Source organism: Penicillium longicatenatum, assembly GCF_028827895.1.
Source record: "Penicillium longicatenatum strain IBT 33135 chromosome Unknown contig_1_segment0_segment0, whole genome shotgun sequence".
NCBI classification, from domain to species: domain Eukaryota; kingdom Fungi; phylum Ascomycota; class Eurotiomycetes; order Eurotiales; family Aspergillaceae; genus Penicillium; species Penicillium longicatenatum.
In genome coordinates this window covers 2,559,948-2,584,648 of record NW_026643119.1, presented here as the reverse complement: position 1 = coordinate 2,584,648, position 24,701 = coordinate 2,559,948, and the positions used below count along the sequence as shown (strand labels likewise).

At 37.4% G+C, this 24,701-nt stretch overlaps 7 protein-coding genes across 7 annotated transcripts; 3 read left to right on the top strand and 4 right to left on the bottom strand.

The window, feature by feature from the left end:
* Positions 1 to 1,095: 1,095 nt before the first annotated feature.
* Positions 1,096 to 1,925, bottom strand: N7484_001724 (DsbA family protein; the record flags this gene model as incomplete). The annotated part of the gene is made up of 5 exons (XM_057112144.1): positions 1,096 to 1,173; positions 1,227 to 1,274; positions 1,324 to 1,722; positions 1,773 to 1,792; positions 1,847 to 1,925. The coding sequence occupies 5 exons, from the start codon at positions 1,923 to 1,925 to the stop codon at positions 1,096 to 1,098; spliced, it is 624 nt and encodes a 207-aa protein (XP_056976881.1).
* Positions 1,926 to 2,397: 472 nt separating this feature from the next.
* On the bottom strand, positions 2,398 to 3,747 carry N7484_001723 (uncharacterized protein; the record flags this gene model as incomplete). Its single annotated transcript, XM_057112143.1, has 4 exons — positions 2,398 to 3,019; positions 3,072 to 3,207; positions 3,254 to 3,564; positions 3,623 to 3,747. 4 exons carry the CDS (start codon positions 3,745 to 3,747, stop codon positions 2,398 to 2,400), a joined length of 1,194 nt encoding a protein of 397 aa, XP_056976880.1.
* A 270-nt stretch (positions 3,748 to 4,017) lies between these two features.
* On the top strand, positions 4,018 to 5,439 carry N7484_001722 (DUF3844 domain-containing protein; the record flags this gene model as incomplete). The annotated part of the gene is made up of 4 exons (XM_057112142.1): positions 4,018 to 4,330; positions 4,395 to 4,552; positions 4,616 to 4,759; positions 4,828 to 5,439. 4 exons carry the CDS (start codon positions 4,018 to 4,020, stop codon positions 5,437 to 5,439), a joined length of 1,227 nt encoding a protein of 408 aa, XP_056976879.1.
* A 923-nt stretch (positions 5,440 to 6,362) lies between these two features.
* N7484_001721 (E3 ubiquitin-protein ligase RNF103) lies at positions 6,363 to 7,725 on the bottom strand (the record flags this gene model as incomplete). Its single annotated transcript, XM_057112141.1, has 2 exons — positions 6,363 to 7,494; positions 7,586 to 7,725. The coding sequence occupies 2 exons, from the start codon at positions 7,723 to 7,725 to the stop codon at positions 6,363 to 6,365; spliced, it is 1,272 nt and encodes a 423-aa protein (XP_056976878.1).
* A 654-nt stretch (positions 7,726 to 8,379) lies between these two features.
* On the top strand, positions 8,380 to 9,071 carry cyp3 (putative peptidyl-prolyl cis-trans isomerase; the record flags this gene model as incomplete). The annotated part of the gene is made up of 4 exons (XM_057112140.1): positions 8,380 to 8,443; positions 8,495 to 8,640; positions 8,688 to 8,825; positions 8,880 to 9,071. The coding sequence occupies 4 exons, from the start codon at positions 8,380 to 8,382 to the stop codon at positions 9,069 to 9,071; spliced, it is 540 nt and encodes a 179-aa protein (XP_056976877.1).
* A 186-nt stretch (positions 9,072 to 9,257) lies between these two features.
* N7484_001719 (uncharacterized protein) lies at positions 9,258 to 9,860 on the bottom strand (the record flags this gene model as incomplete). Its single annotated transcript, XM_057112139.1, has 2 exons — positions 9,258 to 9,661; positions 9,758 to 9,860. 2 exons carry the CDS (start codon positions 9,858 to 9,860, stop codon positions 9,258 to 9,260), a joined length of 507 nt encoding a protein of 168 aa, XP_056976876.1.
* A 280-nt stretch (positions 9,861 to 10,140) lies between these two features.
* N7484_001718 (alanine--tRNA ligase) lies at positions 10,141 to 13,351 on the top strand (the record flags this gene model as incomplete). The annotated part of the gene is made up of 6 exons (XM_057112138.1): positions 10,141 to 10,225; positions 10,303 to 10,448; positions 10,522 to 10,548; positions 10,607 to 10,642; positions 10,697 to 13,105; positions 13,178 to 13,351. The coding sequence occupies 6 exons, from the start codon at positions 10,141 to 10,143 to the stop codon at positions 13,349 to 13,351; spliced, it is 2,877 nt and encodes a 958-aa protein (XP_056976875.1).
* Positions 13,352 to 24,701: the final 11,350 nt, after the last annotated feature.

Genomic DNA, 24,701 nt, shown 5'->3' with positions numbered 1-24,701 from the left:
GGCCTCCTTTCCCCCTCCATCTCTCTTGCTCTCTCTTCCGCGTCCCGCAAAAACAAACTGGTTCGTGTCTCCAAAACATTCACTTCACCCTTCCACGTCTCCAAATTGCTGAATTTCTTGGTAGGTTCACATCCACGGTTCAGAAAATTGTCCAAAGTGTGAGTGAGATTGAGACAAGCTTCCCTCCAACTACCACAAAAAAAAACCTTCAAGAATGTCGTGCGCCGAACCTCACATTGACCCGTCATAGAGCCAAGAGATTCCTCAAATTCTTCAATCACGTTTCCTTTTCAGCATATTTTGCCTCTCCAATGGATATCGATCCGATCAGAAGAAACAAGAAACCGCGGCTCTTGTTGGAGTCTGAGCGTGACCGTCTAGATGAATTTATCGACTCCATCCACTACTCGGCAAGGCATGGACCCCTCCCTCACCTGTCTATTTATACCCGGCAACTAACTTGGAAGTAGATATTCGGACGACAAATTCGAATACCGACACGTGCAGTTGCCGAAGAACATGCTTAAGAAGATTCCCTCAGACTACTTTGACAGCTCGAAAGGCACACTGAAACTGTTGTGGGAGGAGGAATGGCGAGCATTGGGTATAACACAGGTACAGTCGGTTCAATCCTCAGTCGGGCGATAATGCGGCTAATGTAGGAGCTCGCAGAGTTTGGGATGGGAACACTATGAGGTGCATGAGCCGGAGCCTCATATTCTCTTATTCAAGTCGGTATTCCCCGAATTTCCTCCCTCCGATGTTCTCGACTGACTCATTCCAGACGGCCTCTGAACTACCAGCCGCCAATGGCACAATAGACTCGTGATGAATTCGGTTGCGCAGCGGATGTTTTCACCTTCTTCCCTTTCTGAGACACAAATGTGATGAATCTCTTTTCTTTTCTTTGTTTTATTACATGGACATGCATCCGACCAGTATGTTCACTAGGGTCCACAACATCTTTCTTTATGGAAGTTCTGGAATGAGATATGATTCAAAATGTTCCCATTGCTCATGGACTCGGTAAAGGTGCTTATCTACGCGCAAAAGTGAACCCACCCTGTCTGTCATAGATAAGTCCCTTTTTCTTGATCAAACCACATTCTGAGCCAGCCATTCCGCCCATTGAGCTTCCGTGAAGCTGCTGCTGACGCCGCGCTCCTCTACTCCCTGGGCCAGGTGTCAATATCATATGAGAAATTTCTTCAGTGGGGCTCTCTTACGTTGAAAAAGACGGTAGGCGAAACATGAACCCCGATCACTCGATCCGTCTGGCTAGCATTAGGCGGGTTTCTGGGACTAGGAGCATCAGTTACTTACTTTGATGATCCACTTGAGATCATTGGTGATTTGGTTTCCGACGTTCAAGTGACCATCGTCGCCGGGGGCTTCTGGGATCCTCAACAAATCCAAAAACTTCTTCTCGTCTAGGCCAACAGACCCGGCAATCTTGGCCAGCCGTCCGTACGTGGCATTCCGGGTTTCGTTCACCACGCTCACGTCGAAGAATTCGGTCTGGCGCTTAAACAAGGCGGCACTGAAATCCCAGAATTTCTCCGGGGCCAGACGAAGAACCGCTACCCCAGCTTCATGGGTGAGTGTGGAGGAGGGATGCCATGGCTGGATATGCTGTCGAAACAAGACCTGGAGCCGGGGACCATACTGCAGTGCAATTTGGGGACTCATTGCATAGAAAGTGTTAAACATCTTGGCGGAGAACTGAAGGTACCTTAGTCCGGTGTACATATTCCCCCGAGCAACTAACTCACCGGGCAGACATAGTCAAGGTCTGGATGTCGTCAGCTTCTCATTACTGTTCACTAAGTCGTAGGCATAGACGTACACAATTCCAGCGTATGCTGACTCGCCTGAGGAGCACTAGCGGAAAGTTTGAGCCCTGCGAACTTAGGAGGGACCGACATGGTTTCTTGTGGGATCTGGTGTTCAAAGAGGGAGGAGGGAGTACACGTATTATTATAGTAAGGGTGCTGACATTACCCCGCCTCGGCCTAACTAACGTAGGATCCATTATTATTACATCACAGCACCTTCTCACGTTGGAAACCGTGCATATACTCCTTTTGATAGGCACTTTATTAACAGCTCGCGGTCTGTTTGCCCCAAGTGTAACCATAGCTATTCGTCTCTGTATAAATATAGGTCGGGTTGGAATGACACACCCAACTCGAGAACAATATCACACTTATAAAGTTGGACAAGCATATCAAAGTAGGCGTGATCCTTTGACCAGTCCTCTTTCTAGCGACGTTGTCTGCAATGTCAATCACTAGTAACTTACTGCTGTCACTAGGCCAATGAGGTAAAAGGTGGTTTCTAGCTTGATCGACCTAGACAAGGGGCATCAAAAGACAGGGGGGTGTGATTTGATCATGATCAGCGGCCCCCAAGCGGTTTTTGCTTCCTTAAATTCACATCCCGCAATGACATCTCAACCGTACGCCATCCAGACTTAGAAGGGTCGTATTCACCGCGCACCTCAAATCGACAGAATCCATTGGGTCCCTTGAGACCGACAGGGCCAGAGATGAAGAATGTTCCCCGAATAGGTGTACGTGGGGTGTTGGTCTGATACTCGTTTAATCGCAACCGAAAAGCAAGAGATGCCAAGTGTAAATCCGACCCGGGACCCAAATCAGGCAAAGGGAGTCGTTGTAATGACGAGATAATAGAAGAAGGATGGAGCTCATTGTCTCCATTGGAAGAAATGTTTCCTTTGGTCTCTTCAGGCATGGCGGGCCGAAGACTGGGCTGTTCATGAGAGGTTGTAGAACTGAAGTTTTCGTTATTCGATAGAATGCGTCGTTGACTAAAGCTCTCCAGAGCATGAGGTGTATCGCCCCTGAAGCGAGCTAGCTGTCTTCCCAACAATACTAGATAGGCATCTTTGATAGCAAGTGCCACATGGATGGGTTTCATGAAGGTCTGCACCTTGTCGCCGAGTTCGGAATCGATGGGCCTCGTAACCCAAGCCACACCATTATCCGTGATTTCAATGCTAAGTCAAACATGTCAGTACGCCGGGATAGTCGATTTCCAAGTATACATACCCGGATCGTAGATATTCTGGAGGAGCGCGGTGTGGAAATTGATGTACGAGCCAAAACCCAGTCAGGGAGAGGGGACTCCCAAGAATCTGAGACAACTGGCCCGAGGCACTGTCTCGAACAATCGCGGCAAGTTCATCTAATTTGATCAGCCAAATCAATACACCCTGTGGATAGTTACCTACCTCTCAGGCTCTTCAGTTTCTCTCGATCCTTGGATATTTGCACAAACTCTTGCCATTCCGGATCCGAAGCAGTGTAGAGCTTGCCTTCTTCCAACCAGGACCAAGTCAGTGGAACAAACAAAGGTGCCCCAATTTCTTCCTCATCTTCCAGCAACTCTTCACCACCGTAGGGACTCCGGCGCAAACCAGTTGCTTCCGGAGTTGATTCGGGTGCATCGATATCGTGAGTATCATCGTCAAAGCGGACTAGAACGAAAGAACTCCATAACTGATAGGCAGCACCATAAAGAAGACACTTAGAGAAGAATGATCTAATAACAACTTTGTAAGAATGGTCTCCACATTAAGATGGAGGTCAAAGCAACTCACCTCAGCCAAGGCCGTCTAAATCTCACATGCCGGACAGTCGGGGTTGTATGGATTGATTCACGAGGGCCAGAGTGGAAGCGAAAGGGGCGGGCTTGGCTTCGGAATAGATGCCTGAGCCGGAGCATTGAGACAATCCAAATGAGTATGCTCGAACGAGATGGTGATAGAGAGAGATTTGAGGCGCGACTCATGTGGCGGACGACCACGTGATATCTTATCGCAGCCGACCTCCACGTATTCGGGAACGTATTGAGGGTCCTCGTAGCTTGACTCCGGGAAGCTTCGATCATCTCCTGGACGTGGAATCCACGCAATCTTTCGCACACGAAGACTTGCTACTCTGACATTATCTCCACTCGGACCTTTTTAAGACTGCTTTTAGACGAACCGACAAAATGTACTGGGTCTCCAAGCTCCTTGCCCTCGCGGCGACAGGTGCTGTGGGGACGAATGCGATGGATGCTTCGATCTTCAAGTTCCCCTCCAGCCTGCCCTTGGACTCAGAATCCGTGACAGTGTCTGAGGACTTTGCACAACTCGCTTTGAAGATTCGCGTGGAATCATCTTTAGCATCAGTTCTTCGAGGCATGGAGGCTGAAGCGGATCGCCTGGACCAATTTGTCGACACCCAACTGCCTCTTTTCGGTAGCAACCACGAGGTACCTAGTAAAAGTTTGCTTATCCTAGAAGGATTTGACGAGGACGTCGGTAAGTATGGGGAGCACGCTTGCTACGATGGGAGATGTCAAAGCTCATACTCTACTTCTTTCAGCAGATAGGAGCTTGCGCAAGAACCAATTTCCCAATTTCTTTGTCCCCGGTGCTTCTTTCGACTTGGTCGACGAGCCATTTACATCACTTGTGCAAGGCGGCAGTAAAGGGAGCCACTGCATGTATCATGGGGGCGATGGCAAGACGAAGTCTACTCGTGTATGGATATTCTACACTATTGCTGTTGGATAAAAAATTGGCTGTGCTAACACTTTAACACAGACCGCCAAAGACTGCCTTTCTAAGGACCCGGTTCTTTCTCTCGGTCATAACTTGTTCAATCATGATCTTCTGGATCTTATCAATTCGGTGGAGACATGGGCGAGTAATGACCTAAAGACAACCGCTTCCCGATTATCGTTCAAGGTATTCATCTTCACTACTATTTGGAGAGACTAGTGCTCATTCTTTTTTCTTCTTCTCCTTGTCAACAGGTCACATCCAGTGTTAACGTTCTCGATATCAAACCTTTGGAATCAGTATTCCAGCACCTGGCCAAATTATCTTCCGCGGACAACTGGGATGTCACCGTTGTACTCCTTGCCAGCTCGGCGCACGATTCGGAAGCCCGGAAGAATATTGTTCAGCGAGGCGAGAATTCGCGGGCAGAACCATTCTCATCTGCCTCCGAGGCACAGAATGATCCGCAGATGTCATCACGAGACCTGTCTCTGCACTCAAACCTCGCCCCCGTCTGTCATGCTTCCAACTCGTCTTGCTCAGAGGCAACTAACAACTGCTCTGGACATGGGTACTGTTACCTGAAATATACGTCCGGTGGCGAGGCAACCACCAGCAACTGCTACGCATGTCGCTGCCAACAGACTGTGGTGCGGAAAAAAGATGGCACTATTCAGAAGGTCCAGTGGGGTGGGCCGGCCTGTCAGAAAAAGGATATTAGCTCTCCTTTCTTCCTGATTGCCGGTGTCAGTGTCTTCGCTATCATCATGGTAAGTAGCGTGGTTGGTATGTTGTTTAGCATGGGCCAGCAAGAGCTGCCCAGTGTGATAGGAGCTGGAGTAGGCGGATCGAAAGTGCAAACATGAAATTAGGGGCTTTTGTCTTTTGACTCTATCATTCGGGTATTTTTGTGTTTCTCTGCAGGGAAATCGACTTTGTTGTGTATATTTGGCCCAGGGGTTTTGTTGCACTTTTCTTGCTTTGGGGATGAGTCGTTTCCCTACATATCTAGATCCCTTACCATGTGTGCGTGCACAGCTATCCCCTGGTCTTGAGCGAGTCCTGGAGATGGGGCATCACAACGCAATGGTGCTACTCCAACTTATGCTCGAGATTCTTGCATGACCATCGAAAATGTAAGACTTTTTGGTTGATATTCCAAACTAGAATAATGACTTTTGAATTTTTTTGGACATACTCGCTGTTTCCCGAGATCAAGCCATAGTATACATGTATATATACCTATACCTAGAACAAGGGGTTTTCACATATAGAGCCCTCTACTTCGTTCGGTATGGGTTACATATACTCAAATGGGACCATGTATGAAAAAGAGGACTAGATACAAGGGTGGAATGCACTGGTGATATAACCATATGAATCTTGTTGCAAAGGTGGCACGTCAAAATACCCATTAGAGGTATTGAGAATATTAGAATTGGAAGATATATCCAAAAAAGTAATCGAAATAGGCGGAGATCATGGTTCGAGGTTTTCATCTTTACAGATCAGGGCCAAGTCCCTGGTGACCCACCTGGCTACCCCCGCCCACCTCGCCACGAGCAGCGACAGGGAAGGTCACAACAAAGAGAGAAGCTCGTTAAGTCATAAATGGTCCAGAGTGGCTGATAGCCCGCGTACGCCCACAGGACCCCAATGAATCAATAAATTACACAGAATCAAATATTCGACAATGAAACGGCTGTGCTGTTCATACATTCCAGATGTTGATGCAGCATGCAGGTACTTGGGAACCAAGGAATCGTAAGTAGAAATGGTGGTGCAAAATTCAAAGCCCGGCTTCAAGTTGGCCAGGCGTGCGGGACTGCTCAGCTGACAGTCGATCAGTCAAGACGCCAGGAGAGAGAGTTGAGGGAGTGTTGGAAGAATGCCGACGCATACGTGGAAAAAGCCGTGACCAAAAAGGCTGGCGTGATTGATTGTCCGGGATTCCACGGTCTTGGAGAGTGCGATTTGAGCGGTTTTCAGACTGTGAAGACTCTAAGTAAGGTTCTGAGCGTGGATTTTGGAATATACGTCCAGGGAGAGCCATCTGCAATCGGGAAAGAGGAGTCTGATTGCTCCTGGAATGAGTTGCACGAGGAGGTCTTGGCAGGACGTCGTTACGGCTTGATGCTGTGCGACGCCCTTGTCGTTCCCCTGCCAATGTTCCTTCAATTGCGTGTGCGCGAGGCTTGGGGACATAGTAATCGGCCTTGCACAAGGGACAACAAGCTCTCCGACTAGTCAACCAAGGATCAACACACGAGGCATGGAAAGCATGTCCGCAGGCCAACCCACGGATATCATCGTCGTCCTCGATTATGTCCAGACAGATCGCACAAGAATCCCCCGGGTTCGGAAGTAGCTCCAGTGGGACAGCTTTACGGATATGATCGCCTTCCTCTTCTTCTTCGTCAATATTTTGATTGACCAAGTTATGCTGCCACTTCTCTTCCGTAACTTCCGCACCCATTTCTCCCTGGGAAATAGTTGCAGATTGCGTGACCTTCTCCCCGGGCTGTATATTTGATCCAGGCTGGGGATGGGAGGACCTATGCGAAGAACTGAGGTTGCCACCCTCAAGCTCCCCCTCGGCGGGGGTAAGTGCAGCTGTTTCTACAACATCGGGTGCGGCGACCACCCCCCCTTCATGGATCAAGCTCTGCGGCCGGCTGTTAGGAGCAGTGATGCCCCCTTCTGTTGGGAGACCTTGGTTGGCGCGCGACGACCTCCAGACTTTGTATTTCATCAAGGGAAATCTCGCATTGACTTCGTCCATCGTCATCAGTCTCTTTTCTCGTCGTCTCCGATGGGGTCGAGGCATCGCCACCAGATCAATGGGCTCCCCAGTCTCCTCACTGCGCAACTGCCGATTTCGTTGGTTGTACCGAAAACAATACTTTACCCCGACAATAATCCTAAGTCCCCGTCAAAATTCCAGTTCTTTGATAAAGAAATTTACCTGGCACTAGGGTGGATTCGGAGAGGAAATAGTAACGACAGACATACCATAGATTGGTGAAAACAACGCCGAATCCAAGGGCCACGAAAAACAGAAGAGGTGAGCTGGTCGCAGAACCAGAGCCACTCCCGCTGTTACTCGTAGTAGTCGCTGCGGTACTTGCAGCGGAAGTCGTGGTTGAATTCATTTTTTTGTTTGCCTTTTTAAGAAAAATTTATACAGTAATGGACGAGGGGAATGAGTGGTAGTCCAGTAGATGATGGAGGACGCGCTTCACTCTGATATCAGGATTTCTGGATTTCAATCCAGCATCCCTAAACACAATTAACGGCCACTCTGGCGACAGAAATGGATGAGCTGCCGCTCAGGAGAGTGGACTGGAAGTCATATAGCCAGTGACCACGACAAGGATACGATGATCGACTTGGGGTCACGGTATTTCTCTGTACAGGTTAGGTAAGGTCTCATGGGGTTCAAGTGGATTACCCCGAAAGAGCCAAGGAGGCTGTAGAGAGGGGGTGGAAGGGGAGCAGGACTTGAGGCTGGAGTCACGGGATGAAAGTCTAAAATTTCATTACATACCATACCTCTTGGACAGCTACACCACCACGACGCCCGCCCCGTAGGACCTAGTCCTCCGTTAAATAGAGGTTAATCAAAGCATGAAACACGATCATGGCTGTCTAGAGGCCTAGAGGATTGCTGCGTCATAGCGAGAAATGAGATGAGATTTAGTTTACCTTGCCACCCTTCTTACAATAGAATTACCAACGTATCATCTCCTTTGCTCCCTTCCCCGAATCCGTATGAATCAATTGCAACCCTCCTACATCAGATCATCATGGCTGATTCCGTAGCACCCAACCCCTCAAACCCGGTAGTGTTCTTTGATATAGCCCTTGCAGGTATGAGAATTCACGAGATGACACGAACTTGCAAGTTAATTCCCAGCACAGGTGAGCCTCTGGGCCGAGTGAAAATGGAGCTTTTCGCCCATGTGACCCCACGGACCGCAGAGAATTTCCGGCAATTCTGCACGGGGGAGAGCAAGAACTCCAAAGGACAACCTCAGGGCTACAAGGGGAGCAAATTCCACCGCGTAGTATGTGCTCTGCGATGCAAGACTGGACATGGTGCTGACAATACTAGATCAAAGATTTCATGATTCAAGGCGGAGACTTTATCAATGGGGATGGGACAGGATCGTGTACCATCTATGGAACTCCCAAGTTTGCGGATGAAAACTTCGCATTGACCCATGACCGTGCAGGTCTCTTGAGTATGGCAGTAAGTTTTCGGGAACGCCCTCTGGCGAGTTCTTCTGGCTAAAAGAAAGGGCAGAATTCGGGACCCAATACCAATGGTTGCCAGTTCTTTATCACCACGACCGCAACGCCTTTCTTGAACAACAAACACGTTGTGTTTGGGCAAGTCATTGATGGATTAGACGTGGTTCGTATGATCGAGAACACTCGGACCACAAGGGACAAACCAAATCAAGACGTGACAATTGTGCAATGTGGAGAAATGTAGATACCTAATAATTCAGATGACAATACCATGAAGCTACAGAAAAGAAAAGAAAAAAAGAAACGGAAACAGCAATGCTATGCATTTCTCCCTCGATCGACTACGCTATACGGTCTTGATGGGCTAAGGTGTTCACTCTTTCCAACGAAACGTGGTAATAACATCCGCTAGACTATGGCCAATGGGTGCTTATGGATCCAAGTCGATATCCATTGGATCATCATGGTCGGGTTGCGGAATGCTATTACTCACGGCCGAGGGGCTGATAGACGGGGATTGGCAGGTACGAGCCCGCGCTCTCGATTCAATGATCGCTTTGCGCACACTATCCTGCTCTTTAGGAACCGTCAGAGACGACGGTTCGGTGTAAAGAACCAACTCTTTGCCTTCGGCTGGGTTGGATGACCACACCGACTTGGGCAGCGAGATCATCCTGGCCGCGAGAGGGAGAAGCACCAGAGTATCCGGTGGATCCGGTTCAGCCAATTCATGATCCAAATTATAGATATAGGTAGTGTGTTTGGTGTCATCTAATAGCATGGCAGACTCGTGGGAAGGCGTGTCGTATTTGGTCCGAGCACAGGAGTCATGGTCTACGAAAGAATGGGTTAGCGTATTCAACTCATTTTTTCTCCTAGTTCTGTTAACAATCAAAGGGAAAGAAGAAGAGAAGACAAGACAAGCCCTACCGATCTGAAGACAGCCGAATTTCTTGGTTAGTGGTTGCGCGCCATCTGGATCACCTTCGGCGGGACGCTTTTTGCCTTGGGACTTCTCATCACTCCGTGCCATCCACACCCCCTGATTGCACCGGATCCCACGGCGGAACCCTTGGGATCAGGTTCTTGTTCTGTTGTTTAATCGGTAGTGTCGGTGGAGGGTCCAAGAAAGATCCAGAGATTCGACTCCTGAGAGAGAGAGGGGAGGGGCTTCTAGTCCCATTCGTTAATGCGGGTTCCTGGAATTCAGAGGGGGGAAGTGGCTTTGACTCATCTCTTCGCGCGGATTCCACCTTTCTCCCCTCCTCGCTTTGTTCGCCTTCGCCCACTCTTGTCCCCCCCCCATTGTCAGGATGGCGTCCGATACTTCCACCTGGTCGGCCCAGCGTGTCCGAGAGACCTTTTTCGACTTTTTCAAGGAGAATGGCCACACTTTTGGTAGGAGACACCCCTCCGCGCGATAATTTTTTTGCCCCTCCAAACTGACCCCACGCCACCATGGCTCGCAATGACAGTGCCCTCCTCTCCTGTCGTTCCGCTGTCCGATCCGACCTTACTTTTCACCAATGCTGGAATGAATCAGTTCAAGTCGATCTTCCTAGGCACCGTGGACCCGCAGTCAGACTTTGCAAAATTGCGACGCGCCGTGAACTCGCAAAAGGTAAGGAGATTTGCCTTTCCGGACCAGTAAAAAGATCTTTTACTAATCGTTGTTTTCACTTCTCCTGTGATAGTGCTTGCGTGCCGGTGGAAAACACAATGTGAGTCTAAACTACCCCGCTATAAGCTCCCCCACCATTGCTAATGGCCGCTACGTAGGATCTCGATGATGTGGGCAAGGACAGTTATCACCATGTGAGTACGCCATTCCTATCTCTTGACGGGATAATACTTATTATTTTACACTAGACCTTCTTTGAGATGCTTGGTAACTGGAGTTTTGGTGACTACTTCAAGAAAGAAGCGATCTCGTATTCGTGGACCCTCCTGACGAAGGTCTATGGCTTGGACCCGAATCGTCTCTACGTCACCTATTTTGAAGGAAGTGAAGCGGGTGGCTTGCAACCGGATCTCGAGGCCAAGGAACTTTGGAAATCAGTTGGCGTGCCGGAAGCCCACATTATTCCCGGCAACATGAAGGATAATTTCTGGGAAATGGGTGACCAAGGTCCGTGTGGACCATGCAGTGAAGTGCACTACGATCGAATTGGCGGTCGTAATGCGGCCCATCTGGTTAACCAGGATGATCCCAACGTGCTGGAAATCTGGAACAACGTGTTCATCCAATATAACCGAGAAGCAGATCGGTCTCTGCAGGCCCTTCCCAATAAGCATGTTGATACAGGAATGGGTTTTGAGCGACTCGTCTCGATTCTTCAAGACAAATCCTCGAACTATGACACTGACGTCTTCACCCCTATCTTCCAAGCCATTCAAGATATCACCGGGGCTCGGGAGTACCGCGGACTGTTTGGAGCCGAAGATACCGACGGTATCGATACTGCCTATCGCGTCGTGGCGGACCATGTACGGACCTTGATGTTTGCAATTTCGGATGGCGTCATCCCCAACAGTGAGGGTCGTGGCTACGTAATTCGTCGAGTATTGCGCAGAGGAGCTCGGTTTGCTCGCAAATACTTCCAGGTGGAGATTGGGAACTTTTTCTCCAAATTGGTGCCCACGGTGGTGGTTCAACTTGGCGATATGTTCCCAGAGCTCAAGAGAAAGCAACAGGACGTGATGGAGGTCCTCGACGAAGAGGAGTTATCCTTTGCCAAAACGCTGGATAGAGGTGAGCGTCAGTTTGAGCAGTATGCCCAGCAAGCCAAGGTGAAGGGTGCCGAGAAGCTCCATGGTGCCGATGTATGGAGACTGTATGATACCTTCGGCTTCCCGGTCGACCTTACTCAGATCATGGCTGAGGAACGGGGCCTGTGCATTGACGATGTGGAGTTTGAGGAAGCACGACTGAAGGCCAAGGAAGCTAGCAAGGGTCAGAAAAAGACTGCTGCAGATGCTGTCAAACTCGACGTTCATGACCTAGGGAAGCTGGAGAAGATGGATGATGTTCAAAAGACGGATGACTCTGCCAAGTTCGGACGAGGTAATATCACAGCCCACGTCAAAGCCATTTATCACGGAAGGACCTTTTACGACAGTACCGAGTCTGCCCCCAATGGAGAACAGCTTGGTGTCATTCTTGACTGCACCAACTTCTATGCCGAACAGGGTGGTCAGGAAAGTGACACTGGCAAGATTGTCATTGATGGACAGGCCGAGCTTGAAGTCGGTGATGTTCAAGTGTACGCCGGGTACGTTCTCCACACGGGCTTCATGAAGTACGGAGCTCTCTCCGTAGGGGATACCGTGATTTGTGAATACGATGAGCTTCGTCGTTGGCCCATCCGGAACAACCATACCGGTACCCATATCCTGAACTTTGCTCTGCGGGAAATCCTGGGGGATGGAATTGAACAAAAGGGGTCTCTTGTAGCGGCGGAGAAGCTTCGTTTTGATTTCTCTCACAAGGCAGCCATCTCGGACACCGATCTGGAGAAAATCGAAGCCAAAGCCACTGAATATATTCGTCAAAATTGTGCTGTGTATTCCCAGGAGGTCTCTCTAGCGACGGCACAGCAGATCTCTGGTGTCAGAGCCGTTTTTGGAGAGACATACCCTGATCCTGTTCGTGTCGTTTCTGTTGGCGTTGAGCTGGAAGAGATCTTGCGGAATGTCCAAGATCCCCGCTGGCAAGAGGTCAGTATTGAGTTTTGTGGCGGTACGCATGTCCAGAAAACTGGCGATATCAAAGACTTGGTCATCCTGGAGGAAAGTGGCATTGCGAAAGGAATTCGCCGTATCATCGCCGTCACCGGCGAGGATGCTCACGAAGTTCAACGGGTTGCCCAGGAATTTGAGAAGCGCCTTGACCAATTGGACTCGCTGCCTCTTGGTCCTGAGAAAGAGCGAGATGCCAAGCAGGTTCAGGTGGATCTCAACCAGCTTGTTATATCTGCGGTCCAGAAGGCCAAACTCCGGGAACGGTTCGCTGCAATCAACAAGCAAGTTCTTGATGGCCAGAAGGCCCAGCAAAAGCTAGAGATCAAGAAGGCTGTGGAGGCAATTACCACCTATTTCCAATTGCCAGAAAATGAGAACTTGTCATCTCTGGTTGTCAAGCTTCCGATGCCAGCAAGCGCGAAAGCTGTCAGTGAATCCATCAACCACGTCAAATCGAAAATGCAAGGTAAGAACGTGTATGTTCTAGCCGTGGACTCCGAACAAACCCGAGTTGCGCACGGCTGCTATGTGTCCAAGGTATGTAATCACTGCTTCTTAATTCAGGATGATCTTCAATAGTACATTCGAGATTAACGCTAGTCAATATAGGAACTCGGCGACCAGGGTGCCTCTGCAAATGACTGGGCTGCTGTCGTCTCTAGTGCTGTTGGTGGTAAGGCGGGAGGAAAAGGATCGACTTCTATTGGCAATGGTGTCAATACAGAAAAGGTGGACGACGCCGTTTCACTGGCTTCGGATTACTTAAGTAAATTCAAGCTCTAGTCTTGTTTGTCTATGGTTTTTTAGGTGTTTTTAATGAGATTGACAGTCTGGGTCGCTTTTCTGCTTGCTGGAGAATCATGTAAAATCTAAAAGGAATTGACCAAAATAAAAGTTAGTATGTTTATCTATCACCAAAGTCTTCTACATCAACGTGTTGCTACTATAAGAGGTTCTCTGCGGATAGTTGTGAATATATAGTGATAGGAGCGGGGGTGAGGTCTTAGTGGATATATTTCATCATTAGTGTTCTTATTCAAAAGAAAACCTATCTATTAGCTAGACACCAGGTATAAAATTCTATATATAAAGTTTGGGAAAGATATTTATTCATCTTAAATAAATATACCTCTTAATATCAATAGATTTTTCATCCTTTTGTCTTTTGATGGGAGAAATCAATATTTAAATATAACCCCAGCTATAGAGCAAGACTTTGTTATGAAAAATCGAATATTCATCAGACTTTATACTATGCGAAATTCATTCCGTAGTATAATAGGATCGCAATAGGCTAAGCTTTATTATTATATATTAAAATTGTATTAGGTAGGATATACCGACTATTCCTAATAAGATAGGAGAGAGTCTATCCTCTCTTCCCTTGTAAATGGAATTTATAGGCGATTTACATGCACATCGGGAGGGACGAGGTCTCCATACACAGATACCTAACTCCGTGCCTTTATAATAAGGCATCTCTACCTTTCCCATGAAAATAAGCCCTTATATATCCTTATATATGTTAAAGTAATTTTACCTAATAATTTGTGAATATACAATCTTGCTAATTTATTCTATTTAATTAGTATATCATCAATAATAATGATATATTAGATTATTATAGATTCAGTAAGAACATATAATAATACTAAATATAAGAAAAATCAAAAATATAATATAATACTAGTTTTTCTTTTTCCCGGTAGCACCCCCGCATAGCGGCCATTACTAGAGGGAAGCTAGATCGGGTCAATGAATTCTACTACTCCTACTACTACTACCACTAGTTTTTCTTTTTTTTTAAGGAAAATAAATCAAATTTATTAGAGCAAAACCTAATCTACGTCACTCCGCTAAGACTATACAAAGTTAGTATAATATCAGCCACAAAATTAAAAGGATCTAGTAGTAGATTACTCTCTCAAGTAGAGTACTAGGGTTTGACCTAGACCTTAATAAAATCTATAAGTAATTTAAATTTTCAGTCTTATCTCCTATAGTACATAATTATATATTCATCTAGACCTAAGTTCAACCCCTAATGATACTTATTAGAACTCGTAAGGAATGGTTAATTTCCCTAAAGATTAGTTTCTATATTATTTAATAGCCTTATTTAAATCAATTCTAACTAGATATTTTAGAAGCGTAAGGATATAAAGAAGTAAAGGGAGACTTATAAGATCTATAGATAGCTAATTTAAAATAACTATAACCCTATAAAAATCTTAGTAGATAATAAAAAAATTCAAAATATAGAGAGAGAATTAATAAAATAATATATTTAATAACTTAATATAATAGATATAGAAGGTATAATACTAAAAAAGCTTAAAAAGTATAAAAAGTATAAAAAGTAATAATTTAGTATAGCTAACTAAGATAATAGGCTTAGTTAGTATATTACTAGTAGTTAAAATATATAATAATTATATAGATCTCTAATATCTTTTTTATAAGATAGAAATAAAAAGAAAATCTATTCTTTTATAAAAGTAGTTATATAAAATATTACATCTTAATTATACTATTAAATAAACAAAAACTTTTTATACTTTTCTTTTATAAGAATAGGTCTTTTTATTTAAGCTATATTTTAAATATAGAAAAGTATCTAGAATAAGACTATTAATAAACTATATTATATATTACTCAATAAATAAATATAATAACTATTAAAAAGATATTTAATAAGCTATAGAAAAATAAAGTAACTTATAGATCTAAAAATATAAGTTTTATATCATTTTAATCCATTCCTTATATACATAAATATTAATATATATAACTATATAATAGTATATAAGAAGAAAAAGCTCGATATATATAACGTAGTTATAAAGATATAAAAATCAATAATAGATAACATATTATTAAGTAAAACGGTATTATATAACTATTTAGTAAGCTATATATAATACCAACCCTTAAGTAATTTAAAGTATGATATATTCACTAGAACTTTATAATATTAGATATCTAAGCTATTTAATGAATTCTTTTAATATATCATTTTATAACCTTAGATATTGATATTATACATTAAGTCTCCCTATAAAGCTTATTATTCGTTCTTATATTCAATTTTAACTAACTTAATTTCTTAAGGTTAATTTAAATATGTCAGAATAATTTAACTTATTTATAAGAGCTTATTATTATTTAAATATTTAGATTAAATATTCTACTATCTTTAATAAATCTTTTTTCTATTTCTTATATATAATATATAAATCATGAACTCTAATATCAAAATTTTTATATATTTTATTTTTATGACTTTCTTTAGGCTAATTTAAAATGTAGTTTAGTAAACTTTATGAGCTATGTAAATTTCAACCTAGAAGTGAATTTTTAGTATTTTTGATAGAAAGCTTTGGTTTTAATTACTACTATAATTTATATATAATATATAAATCTAAAGTTCAGTATTTAATTGAGTGTTTACAATAAATCAAGAGCTTTAATTTACTTATAATAATATCTAATTTAGATATCTTAATATAATGATTCAAAATATATCACTTAAATTTTTAAACTAACGAAATTTCGTAAATAACTTCTTTTATATTTCTTAAATTTTGAAATTTACTATTTCCTTTTCATTATTAAGAAAGCTATGAGGAGGAAATTTTTCTTAATCAATAAAGTCAAATTTATAGGATATCTATTTACTTGAGCTAATTTAAAAATACAAACTATTATTTATTTAGTTAATGAAATAACTAAGATAAAAGATATATAATAATTTACTCTAACAATGAAGTAATATTAAGTCTAAGCTATTTAGTAAATTATGAATAATATATTATCTATATATAATCTTAGGTCTATATTGATATTCTTAAGCTTAGTAGAGACTAAATTATTTAATAACTTAAGTATACTTTAAGTAAGTTTTAGGTAGTTCTTTCTAACTTCTTATATCTCTAAAGAAGCTATTCATTACTAAGCTATTCATTATTCAGATCTCATCATCTTGTAGTATCTTTCTTATATTTTTTATCTAAGAATAAAAAATTTTTCTTTTCTTTAATAAGATAAAAGCTAATACTTATTATAAATTAGTTTATTATTATAGTATCTTAATATATCCTTTTTTATAAATCCAGTCTTATCTATGTTAGTATAAAAGACCTTAATCTTCTTATTAGAAAATCTATTATATTTAAATATTTAAGAAATAGAAATTAATAGTAAAAAACTAGTTATCTATATAAAAACCAAAGGCTTCTTACTATTGAAGACTTTATATATAAGTGAATAATTCTTGAAAAGTATAGATAAATATTAATATAACTTATTTTCATCATAGAAAAAAGCTCAATATTAGAAAATTAACTAAAGCTTAGTGTATATATAAACTATAATAGAATTAATAATGGAATCTTATAAATATTTTAAGGATATCTAAAAAAGATTTATCTTGAGCTTATTGAGAAAATAGAACAATTTATAAGTCTAAAAGGTAATTTATAAGATAATTTATAAGAAAGATATAAGGTTAAATAAATTATAGATATTTTAAAAATAAGTAATTTATTTAGTTAGCTAGATTATATTATAGAGTTTAAATAATTCAAAATAATATAATTTAACGAGATAAACTTAGATATTACCTATAAGCAGAAGACAGTTCTAGTCCTATACCTATAGGATTATCTATTGAGGTTAGGAAATTAACTAAATAGGTAGTCTGAGTAAGGCTTAGAAAGTTTTGAAAATCTAGTCCTATATATTTAGCCCTTATACCTTATAGGACTAAAATTTACCTAAATTACCTATTTATCTAGGTTAAATATTAGAATTTAATAAAGCTAATAAATTATTATCTATTATCTTAAGAGCTTTTTAATTAATATAGATGATTTATAAAGTTACCTATCATTTAAGAACACTATTACGTCGTAGATCCTATATCTATAACCCCACTAAGGCTTAACGGGAGTAGTTATATATTAGCTATAGAATAATAGGGATCTAATAGTAGGCCGCTCGCGTAAAGTAGGGTTTAGCCCTTTATAGTATTTAAGTTTAAATTCTCAAGGAATAAGTAAAGTTCCTTAAGGATTAGTTTCTATATCTTATTAGGATATACTAAGATAGTCTAACTTATTAATATAGTTTAATATAATTTGTATAAAACTAATAATTTTTTTCTTATATATATATTTTAGAAATATAAAATCATCTATATTAAGAGATTATAAAATATATGAAAAGTATAATAATATATAAACTAATATTATATTATATTAATAGTAAATTTTATTAAACTTTAGAGTTAGATAACGTCTATAACTAATAATCACTAATAAGTAGTATTTTCCCTTTATATAGAAGAAAGTTAATAAAAGAGATATCTTTTAAAGCTACTAAAGTCTAATTTTATCTTAGATCTATCTATTATTATTATATTCAAGATACTAATTTTCTAGAAGTATATTAGCTTTACGTATAATTAAGCCTTTACCCTTAAAGACGACTATTAAAGATAGATTAAATCTAAAGATACTTATAGATTTAATTAAGATTAATTATTTATAGTTTCTATTCTATAAAAAGTATATATAATAGCTAAGTATATAAGCCTAATAAGGTAATTAAGTACTAAGCTTAGGGTATTCTTTAGGAATTTTATAATTATAGTCTAATTTTTAAGGAAATAAAGATCCCTAAGGTAGAAGCAAGGCAAAAGTAAGGGCAGAGTAAGGGCAGACAGAGTAAGGTAGAAATAAGCGAATTAAGGACTTGGTGATGCGAGTAGGAATTACGAGTTACGGAGATACGGTGGGTAATTCTACTATATCAGACCACCTCCATTTTTATATCTAATTCTTAACAGCGAATTATAGGTAGAATAGGCCGACCGCCAAGCACACCGCCCTATAGGAAGCCCTAACTTCTGCCTCATCCACGTCCGCCTAGGTACAGGCCACTATTTCGCTACTAGGCAGTCCTAGAAGAACCCCTATATAGCGGCCATTACTAGAGGTAAGCTAGATCGGGTAAATAATTAGATATATTTTACTAATTATTTTCCTAATATTATGAATTACTTTAACTAATCAAGAATTATTAATTCTTATAAAAAAATTAGTTATCTTTAGAATTAGAATAACCAAGCTTATTAATATATCTAATTACTAATATATTAAAATTATAAAGATAATTATAAATAACTTATAATACGTACAATTAATAATCTATATTAAAATACACTCTAATATCTACAATTAATAATCTATATTAAAATACACTCTAATATATACTCTTAAAATAAGAGATCTAAAAATATAGAAAAAAATAAAAATATATTTACTTAGAAATATAATGATTTCGCCTAAAAATAATAATTAAAGAATTAAACTTTAAATTAATAAAAGTAGATCTTTATAGACAAATACTTAGTTTAATAAACTTTAGGTTCTAATACATAAAAATCCTAAGACTTATTAAAAGGATTTTATTAACCCTAAGATATATATAAAGGATATTTTATAAATGGGTTATTAATTATAAAAGAGGATCGAGATTTATATAGGAAGAGATTATATTATTTATTTTTATAAATCTAAGTTTATATTTATGTAGGATAATATAAGAATTTGTATATTATTAAGTATAGAAGAGTAATTTAAGGATTATAGTATTTAGATATTAGATTAGTTTTTATATATACTTAATTTAAATATTATTAAACTAGTTTAGTGGATATTTAAGGCTTAATTAATATAGGAAAAACGGGGATACCTTATTAGTAAGGGATAAAGTTAGATAGCTATGTACAGTAGTCTTACCCCTCCCAATATATATATAAATCGCCTATGAATCATCTGTAAATTAAAGGAAGTGGATAGCTCTCCTCTTCCCTTCTTTAAGAATTAGTCTTAGAATATTCTACCTAGTACTACTATTCTCCTCTTCTCACCTAGCTATTATACTCCCTTAACATTAATTATATTAGCTATACTTAGAACTAATATTATAATTAATATTTATAAGAATATCTAAGGAGGATTAATAGTACTTTAAGAAGTATATAGTAAAAGACTAAAGATGATTAGATCAAGATATTATAGATAGCTTAGTATTGGGTATACTAAGATATTTAGGTATTATATATGAGGAATATTATATAAAATATAAAGTAAATTTTATACATAAAAAAAGTATATTAATAAGTATATTTAAATATATATAGGGTTAAAAACTACAATTCTATGATTTTTCTTATAGATAGTATAGTTTTACCTTTATTTTCTTTATTAATAAAATATAATTTATTTTTTACTAATAAAATATTTCGTTAAAATAAGAAGCATTTAAAGGATTTATCAATATAATGCTATTCTTTAACACCCTTTTTAGTAGAATAAAAGGTTTTAGAGAATAGGGTCTTCATATATTCTCTTATTCTAAATTCTTTCCTTTATTTTAAATAAACTTCTCTAGCATTTCACTTATATAATATTATATAACGTTTTTATCATCTTATTTATTCTATTTAAATTCTTATCTAAGTATTATATTTTTAGATCTTATAATTTAGTAAAATAGCTTAAGTTTATACCTATTTCTTCTCTATTTTCTATATAATAAATTACTTAAGATTAAGAAGACCTAAACTAGATTAGCTTAACTATATTACCTTAATTATCTAATTTAATTCCCTAATATAATCGCCTTACTAACCTTAGATAATTAGACGCCTAGTATGCCCTCTCTAAGTATAAAATCTCTATACTTTAACGTAATCCATATTATCTAACTATATATATCTATATCTATAAATTATTCTATAATAGTCTCTAGTCTAGATATATCTTATAGTCTATCCCTCTCGGACTATCAGTAGCTAACTAGAGCGTTATCTTATTACCCCTAAGTTTAATATTTTACTATCTTAAGATACAATTTAAAGTTAGGATTCATACTTTCTATCTATATATATCTATATACAGTTATATCTATTCATATTAATCTATTTATAAAGTTTCTAAAATCTTTTATTTACTAGAAAATGCTAGCAGCTAGTCGTATTTTACTATAGTATATATATATCCTATGATTAATATAGAAAGTTCTTCCTTCTTTATATATTTTCTACTCCATTTTTTTTCAGATAATTCAATATTATACTCTAATATTCTCCCTTAAGGAGCCCCCATAGACCTTATAGAACTACCTTACTATATTATCTATTATAATATTGTCTCTCTTTTTAATGTTCAATAAAACTAAGGTCTATAAGCTCTAAATTTAATAATTCAACTATCCTAAATTATTCTAAAATACCCAGAAGCCTCTAAATCCTACTCTATAACCTCATCCAAGGCCTTAGAACTATATCATAATAGGGAAAATAAGGGTATTTACTATTAAGGCATAGAGTTAGGTAGCTATGTATAGTAACCTTACCCCTCATATATATATAAATCGCCTTTGAATCCCCTTTAAATTAGAAGAAGGGGAAGACTACCCTCTTCCCTTCTTTAAGAATTAGTCGCGGAATATTCTACCTGATACTATTATCCTCTTCCTATCTAGCTATTATATTCCCTTAATATACATCTTACTTATCTCTTATTTAAACCTTATTAATCTTACTTTTTACTAAATATATAGTAATAGATATAATATTAATAGGCTATATATACTACACGCTTTAACTACTAGTGATATACTAACTAAGGCTCTTATCTTAGTTAGCTATATTAAATTAATATTTTTTACCTTTCAATTCTATTTATCTACTACAATACATTAAATATACTAGCTAAACTTGGAATATATTACTAGTAAGCCCTAGCTACTATATCTAACTAAAGTAAGCCTAATATAATAGAATAAGCCTAGTTACTTAGCCTTCTATATCAGGTACTACTCTATAAGTTCTATAAATATAGAAAACTTACAACTAAAATATTATCTAAATATATACCTAACTATAAAAATTATCCTACTCTACTTTCTATAGATTACCCTAATAACTACCTATCTTCTCATTTTTCTTCTTATACTATCCTAATTACCTCTATAGAGGTTAAGTTTTTTTAGAAAACGGAGGCTAAAAGCTAAGTTATCTTTTGGTTAATATATTACTATTATATATATATATACTAACTTAGAGCGTCATAAATTAGACTAATAAGTAATTTTAGGTATATATGTTATATACTCTAACTATAAGTAATATACTAATTAAGCCTCTTATCCTAGTTAGCTATACTAAATTATTACTTTCTATATAGATTAAACTACTAAATTACTAAATTACCTTTAAAATATATTTTAAGATTAAATCTAATACTAATATACTCTAGCTATATTATTCTACTTAAAATATTTTAATATAAAGGAGATAGTATAATTTAAGAGCCTTTTATATTTAGACTTTGTTATTAATTCTATAACTATAGAAAACGCGATAGAATATTTAGTTAATAAGCATTAAATTTAGTCTAAGATAAGATACTAAATATTATAATCTAATTAACTATTTATGTTTATTTTATATTATATAAGATAATAAATATTATAAAAATTAAGTACAAGTATACTTTAAGAACCCTTATTATATTAAGATAACGAATGTGTTATTGGTCACAAAATGATCCTATCAAGCCAAAAGGCATGATTCGGACTCTTCGTTAGAAGAGTCCTAATTCTAAAAATATATATATACTAGAGGTTCTCTATAGTTATACCCCACTAGTCTATAACTAGTCTAGAGGCCCAAGACATGCGCCCACATAGCCATGTCCTACTAGAACCATAATATAATAAAGATATAGATAGGTCGCTTCTTTACTATATATGAAAAGGCGACTAGATTATTATAGAAAGCTCTTTTAAGTTTATATAAGCTTGATAATACCTAAAAAAATAGAATAAAAGTTTAGCTGTTAGTCCCTTTATTCATCGGTACTAAATATAAAACTTTAATTTATTAAAAGGGAAAGGATATAAAGAAGTAGAGAGAGACTAATAAGATTCTATAAATAGCTAATTTTAATCAACTATAACTTTATAGAATTTTTAGCAGCCTAGTAGGTAATAAATAAAATTAAGATATATAAAGAGAATTAATAAAATAATATATTAAAGTACTTAATATAATAGATATAGAAGATATAACGCTAGAAAAGCTTAAAAAGTATAAAAAGTAATAATTAAGTATAAAATAATAATTTAGTATAGTTAATTAAGATAGTAGGCTTAATTAGTAGATTAGTAGATTATTAATAGTTAAAATATATAATATATATCTATTAGATAATATACTTCTATAATATATTTACATGTCAGAGAATGAAGTCCTTACGTGTTCTCTGAGTTCGCACTTTTTTACCGGAATTCTCCGCTATTTCGTTTATGTCATACCATGTGATATTTTCCTTGATTTGTTTGTTCTGTTTGATTTCTTCTCTAAACATCAGGTATTTAGTTCTCGTATTTCGGGAGAATAGTTTGAATCTGATGCCAATTTCTTCTCCACTTTCTATCCTGAGAATTCCCTGAGAAGACCCTGAATTAGTTCAGCTTGACCACATTGCCTTGATCATCTGATCTAATTCCCTGAGATTGGTAATCAGTCGCCCTGCCAAACTCAGACATAAACTATATAATTCTAATACTTAAAAATATAGAAGAATACTATATGAATAATATAAGTTATAGGGTGATTAATTCTCGCTACTAAGAAAGGCCTATAGATAGCCGTAATAGGCGTTAGGCGTTAGGCCCTACCCCCTAGGCCTATCTATAGGTAGGCCCGCTATAGGTATTACCTACTTTATATAATATCTATAGGTATAGCCCACGCGCCTATCTATAGGCGATGTTATAGTCTATTTAAGGGCGTTAAAGTAATGAAGCTTAATAGCTATTTTTTTATCCTTTTAGTCTAGATTAGATATTTATAAACTTAGATAAAGAGTAATATTCTATTAAGCTTATATATTTACCCTATATTAGTTAGTTAATTAGTCTAGTAATACTTAAAGTTATATTTTTATTATTAAAGCTCTTTAGTCTAATCTTTAATTTAGTCTAAAACCTTTCTAGTATCCTTTTTAAGTTTATTCCCATAAATTAGTCTTATAATTATTTAAACTAGGGAATTAATAGATAGAAGATATAGTTCTAGTATATAGCTTAACAACTTAAGTTTCACATTATTTCTATATCTTTTAGCTTATCTTTTTTATAATATCTAACAATAATACTAAAATTAAAAGGCGAAATTTAAGTATCTAGAAATATACTTTAAATAATATATTTACTAAATAATCTTTCTTAAATTAAAGTAATATATCAGAGGAACCTATATTTTACTAAAACTGTATATTTATAAGTAAATTCTCTTTCTAAAATACTATAGTAAGACTTAGTACTAAAATTAACTAATTAGATATGGAAGCTAGATTACTAAATAATATAATAGAATATATTAGATAGAAAGGCTTTCTACTTAAGATAGCATAATATTTTTAATAGAATATTAATTTAAGGTATAATAAGTAGGATAAGAGATATAATAAGACTAAATTTATAGATTATATAAATAATAATAAAATATCTACCTTCCCTAGCTTTTATTAATATTTATATTTACTAAACTATTAATATGAAAGTTAGGGTAGACTCGATAAGAAAAATTAACTATATTAAAATTAGTATTGATTACATCCTAAAAATAGTATAGAAATAAATTTTTAAGAAACTTTACTATTTCTTAAGAATCTTAAATAAATAGAATTGAGGCTTAAATTTTTTTTAAGTAATCCCCTACTAGATTCTTCTTATTATATAGTTAATATATAACTAGCTTTATAAATCTCAGTAAGATTATAGATATTATATTCTATAATAACAATCATTTTAAGGTTATCCCTGATTACTTACTAGATTGATTAATTATATAATATCTATTATAGTATGTTAAGATTAAAATATATATTAATTCTATTGTAAAATAAAAAAAAGGGGTTATCATAAGTAAGCTAATCTAAATTAAGTATACTTATGATAAATATGCTTTTATTATTATTAGATAAATCTTAGAAATTATTAAATAAAACTTATAATAAGATAAGTAATAAGTCCTTTAAGATTATCTAATAGT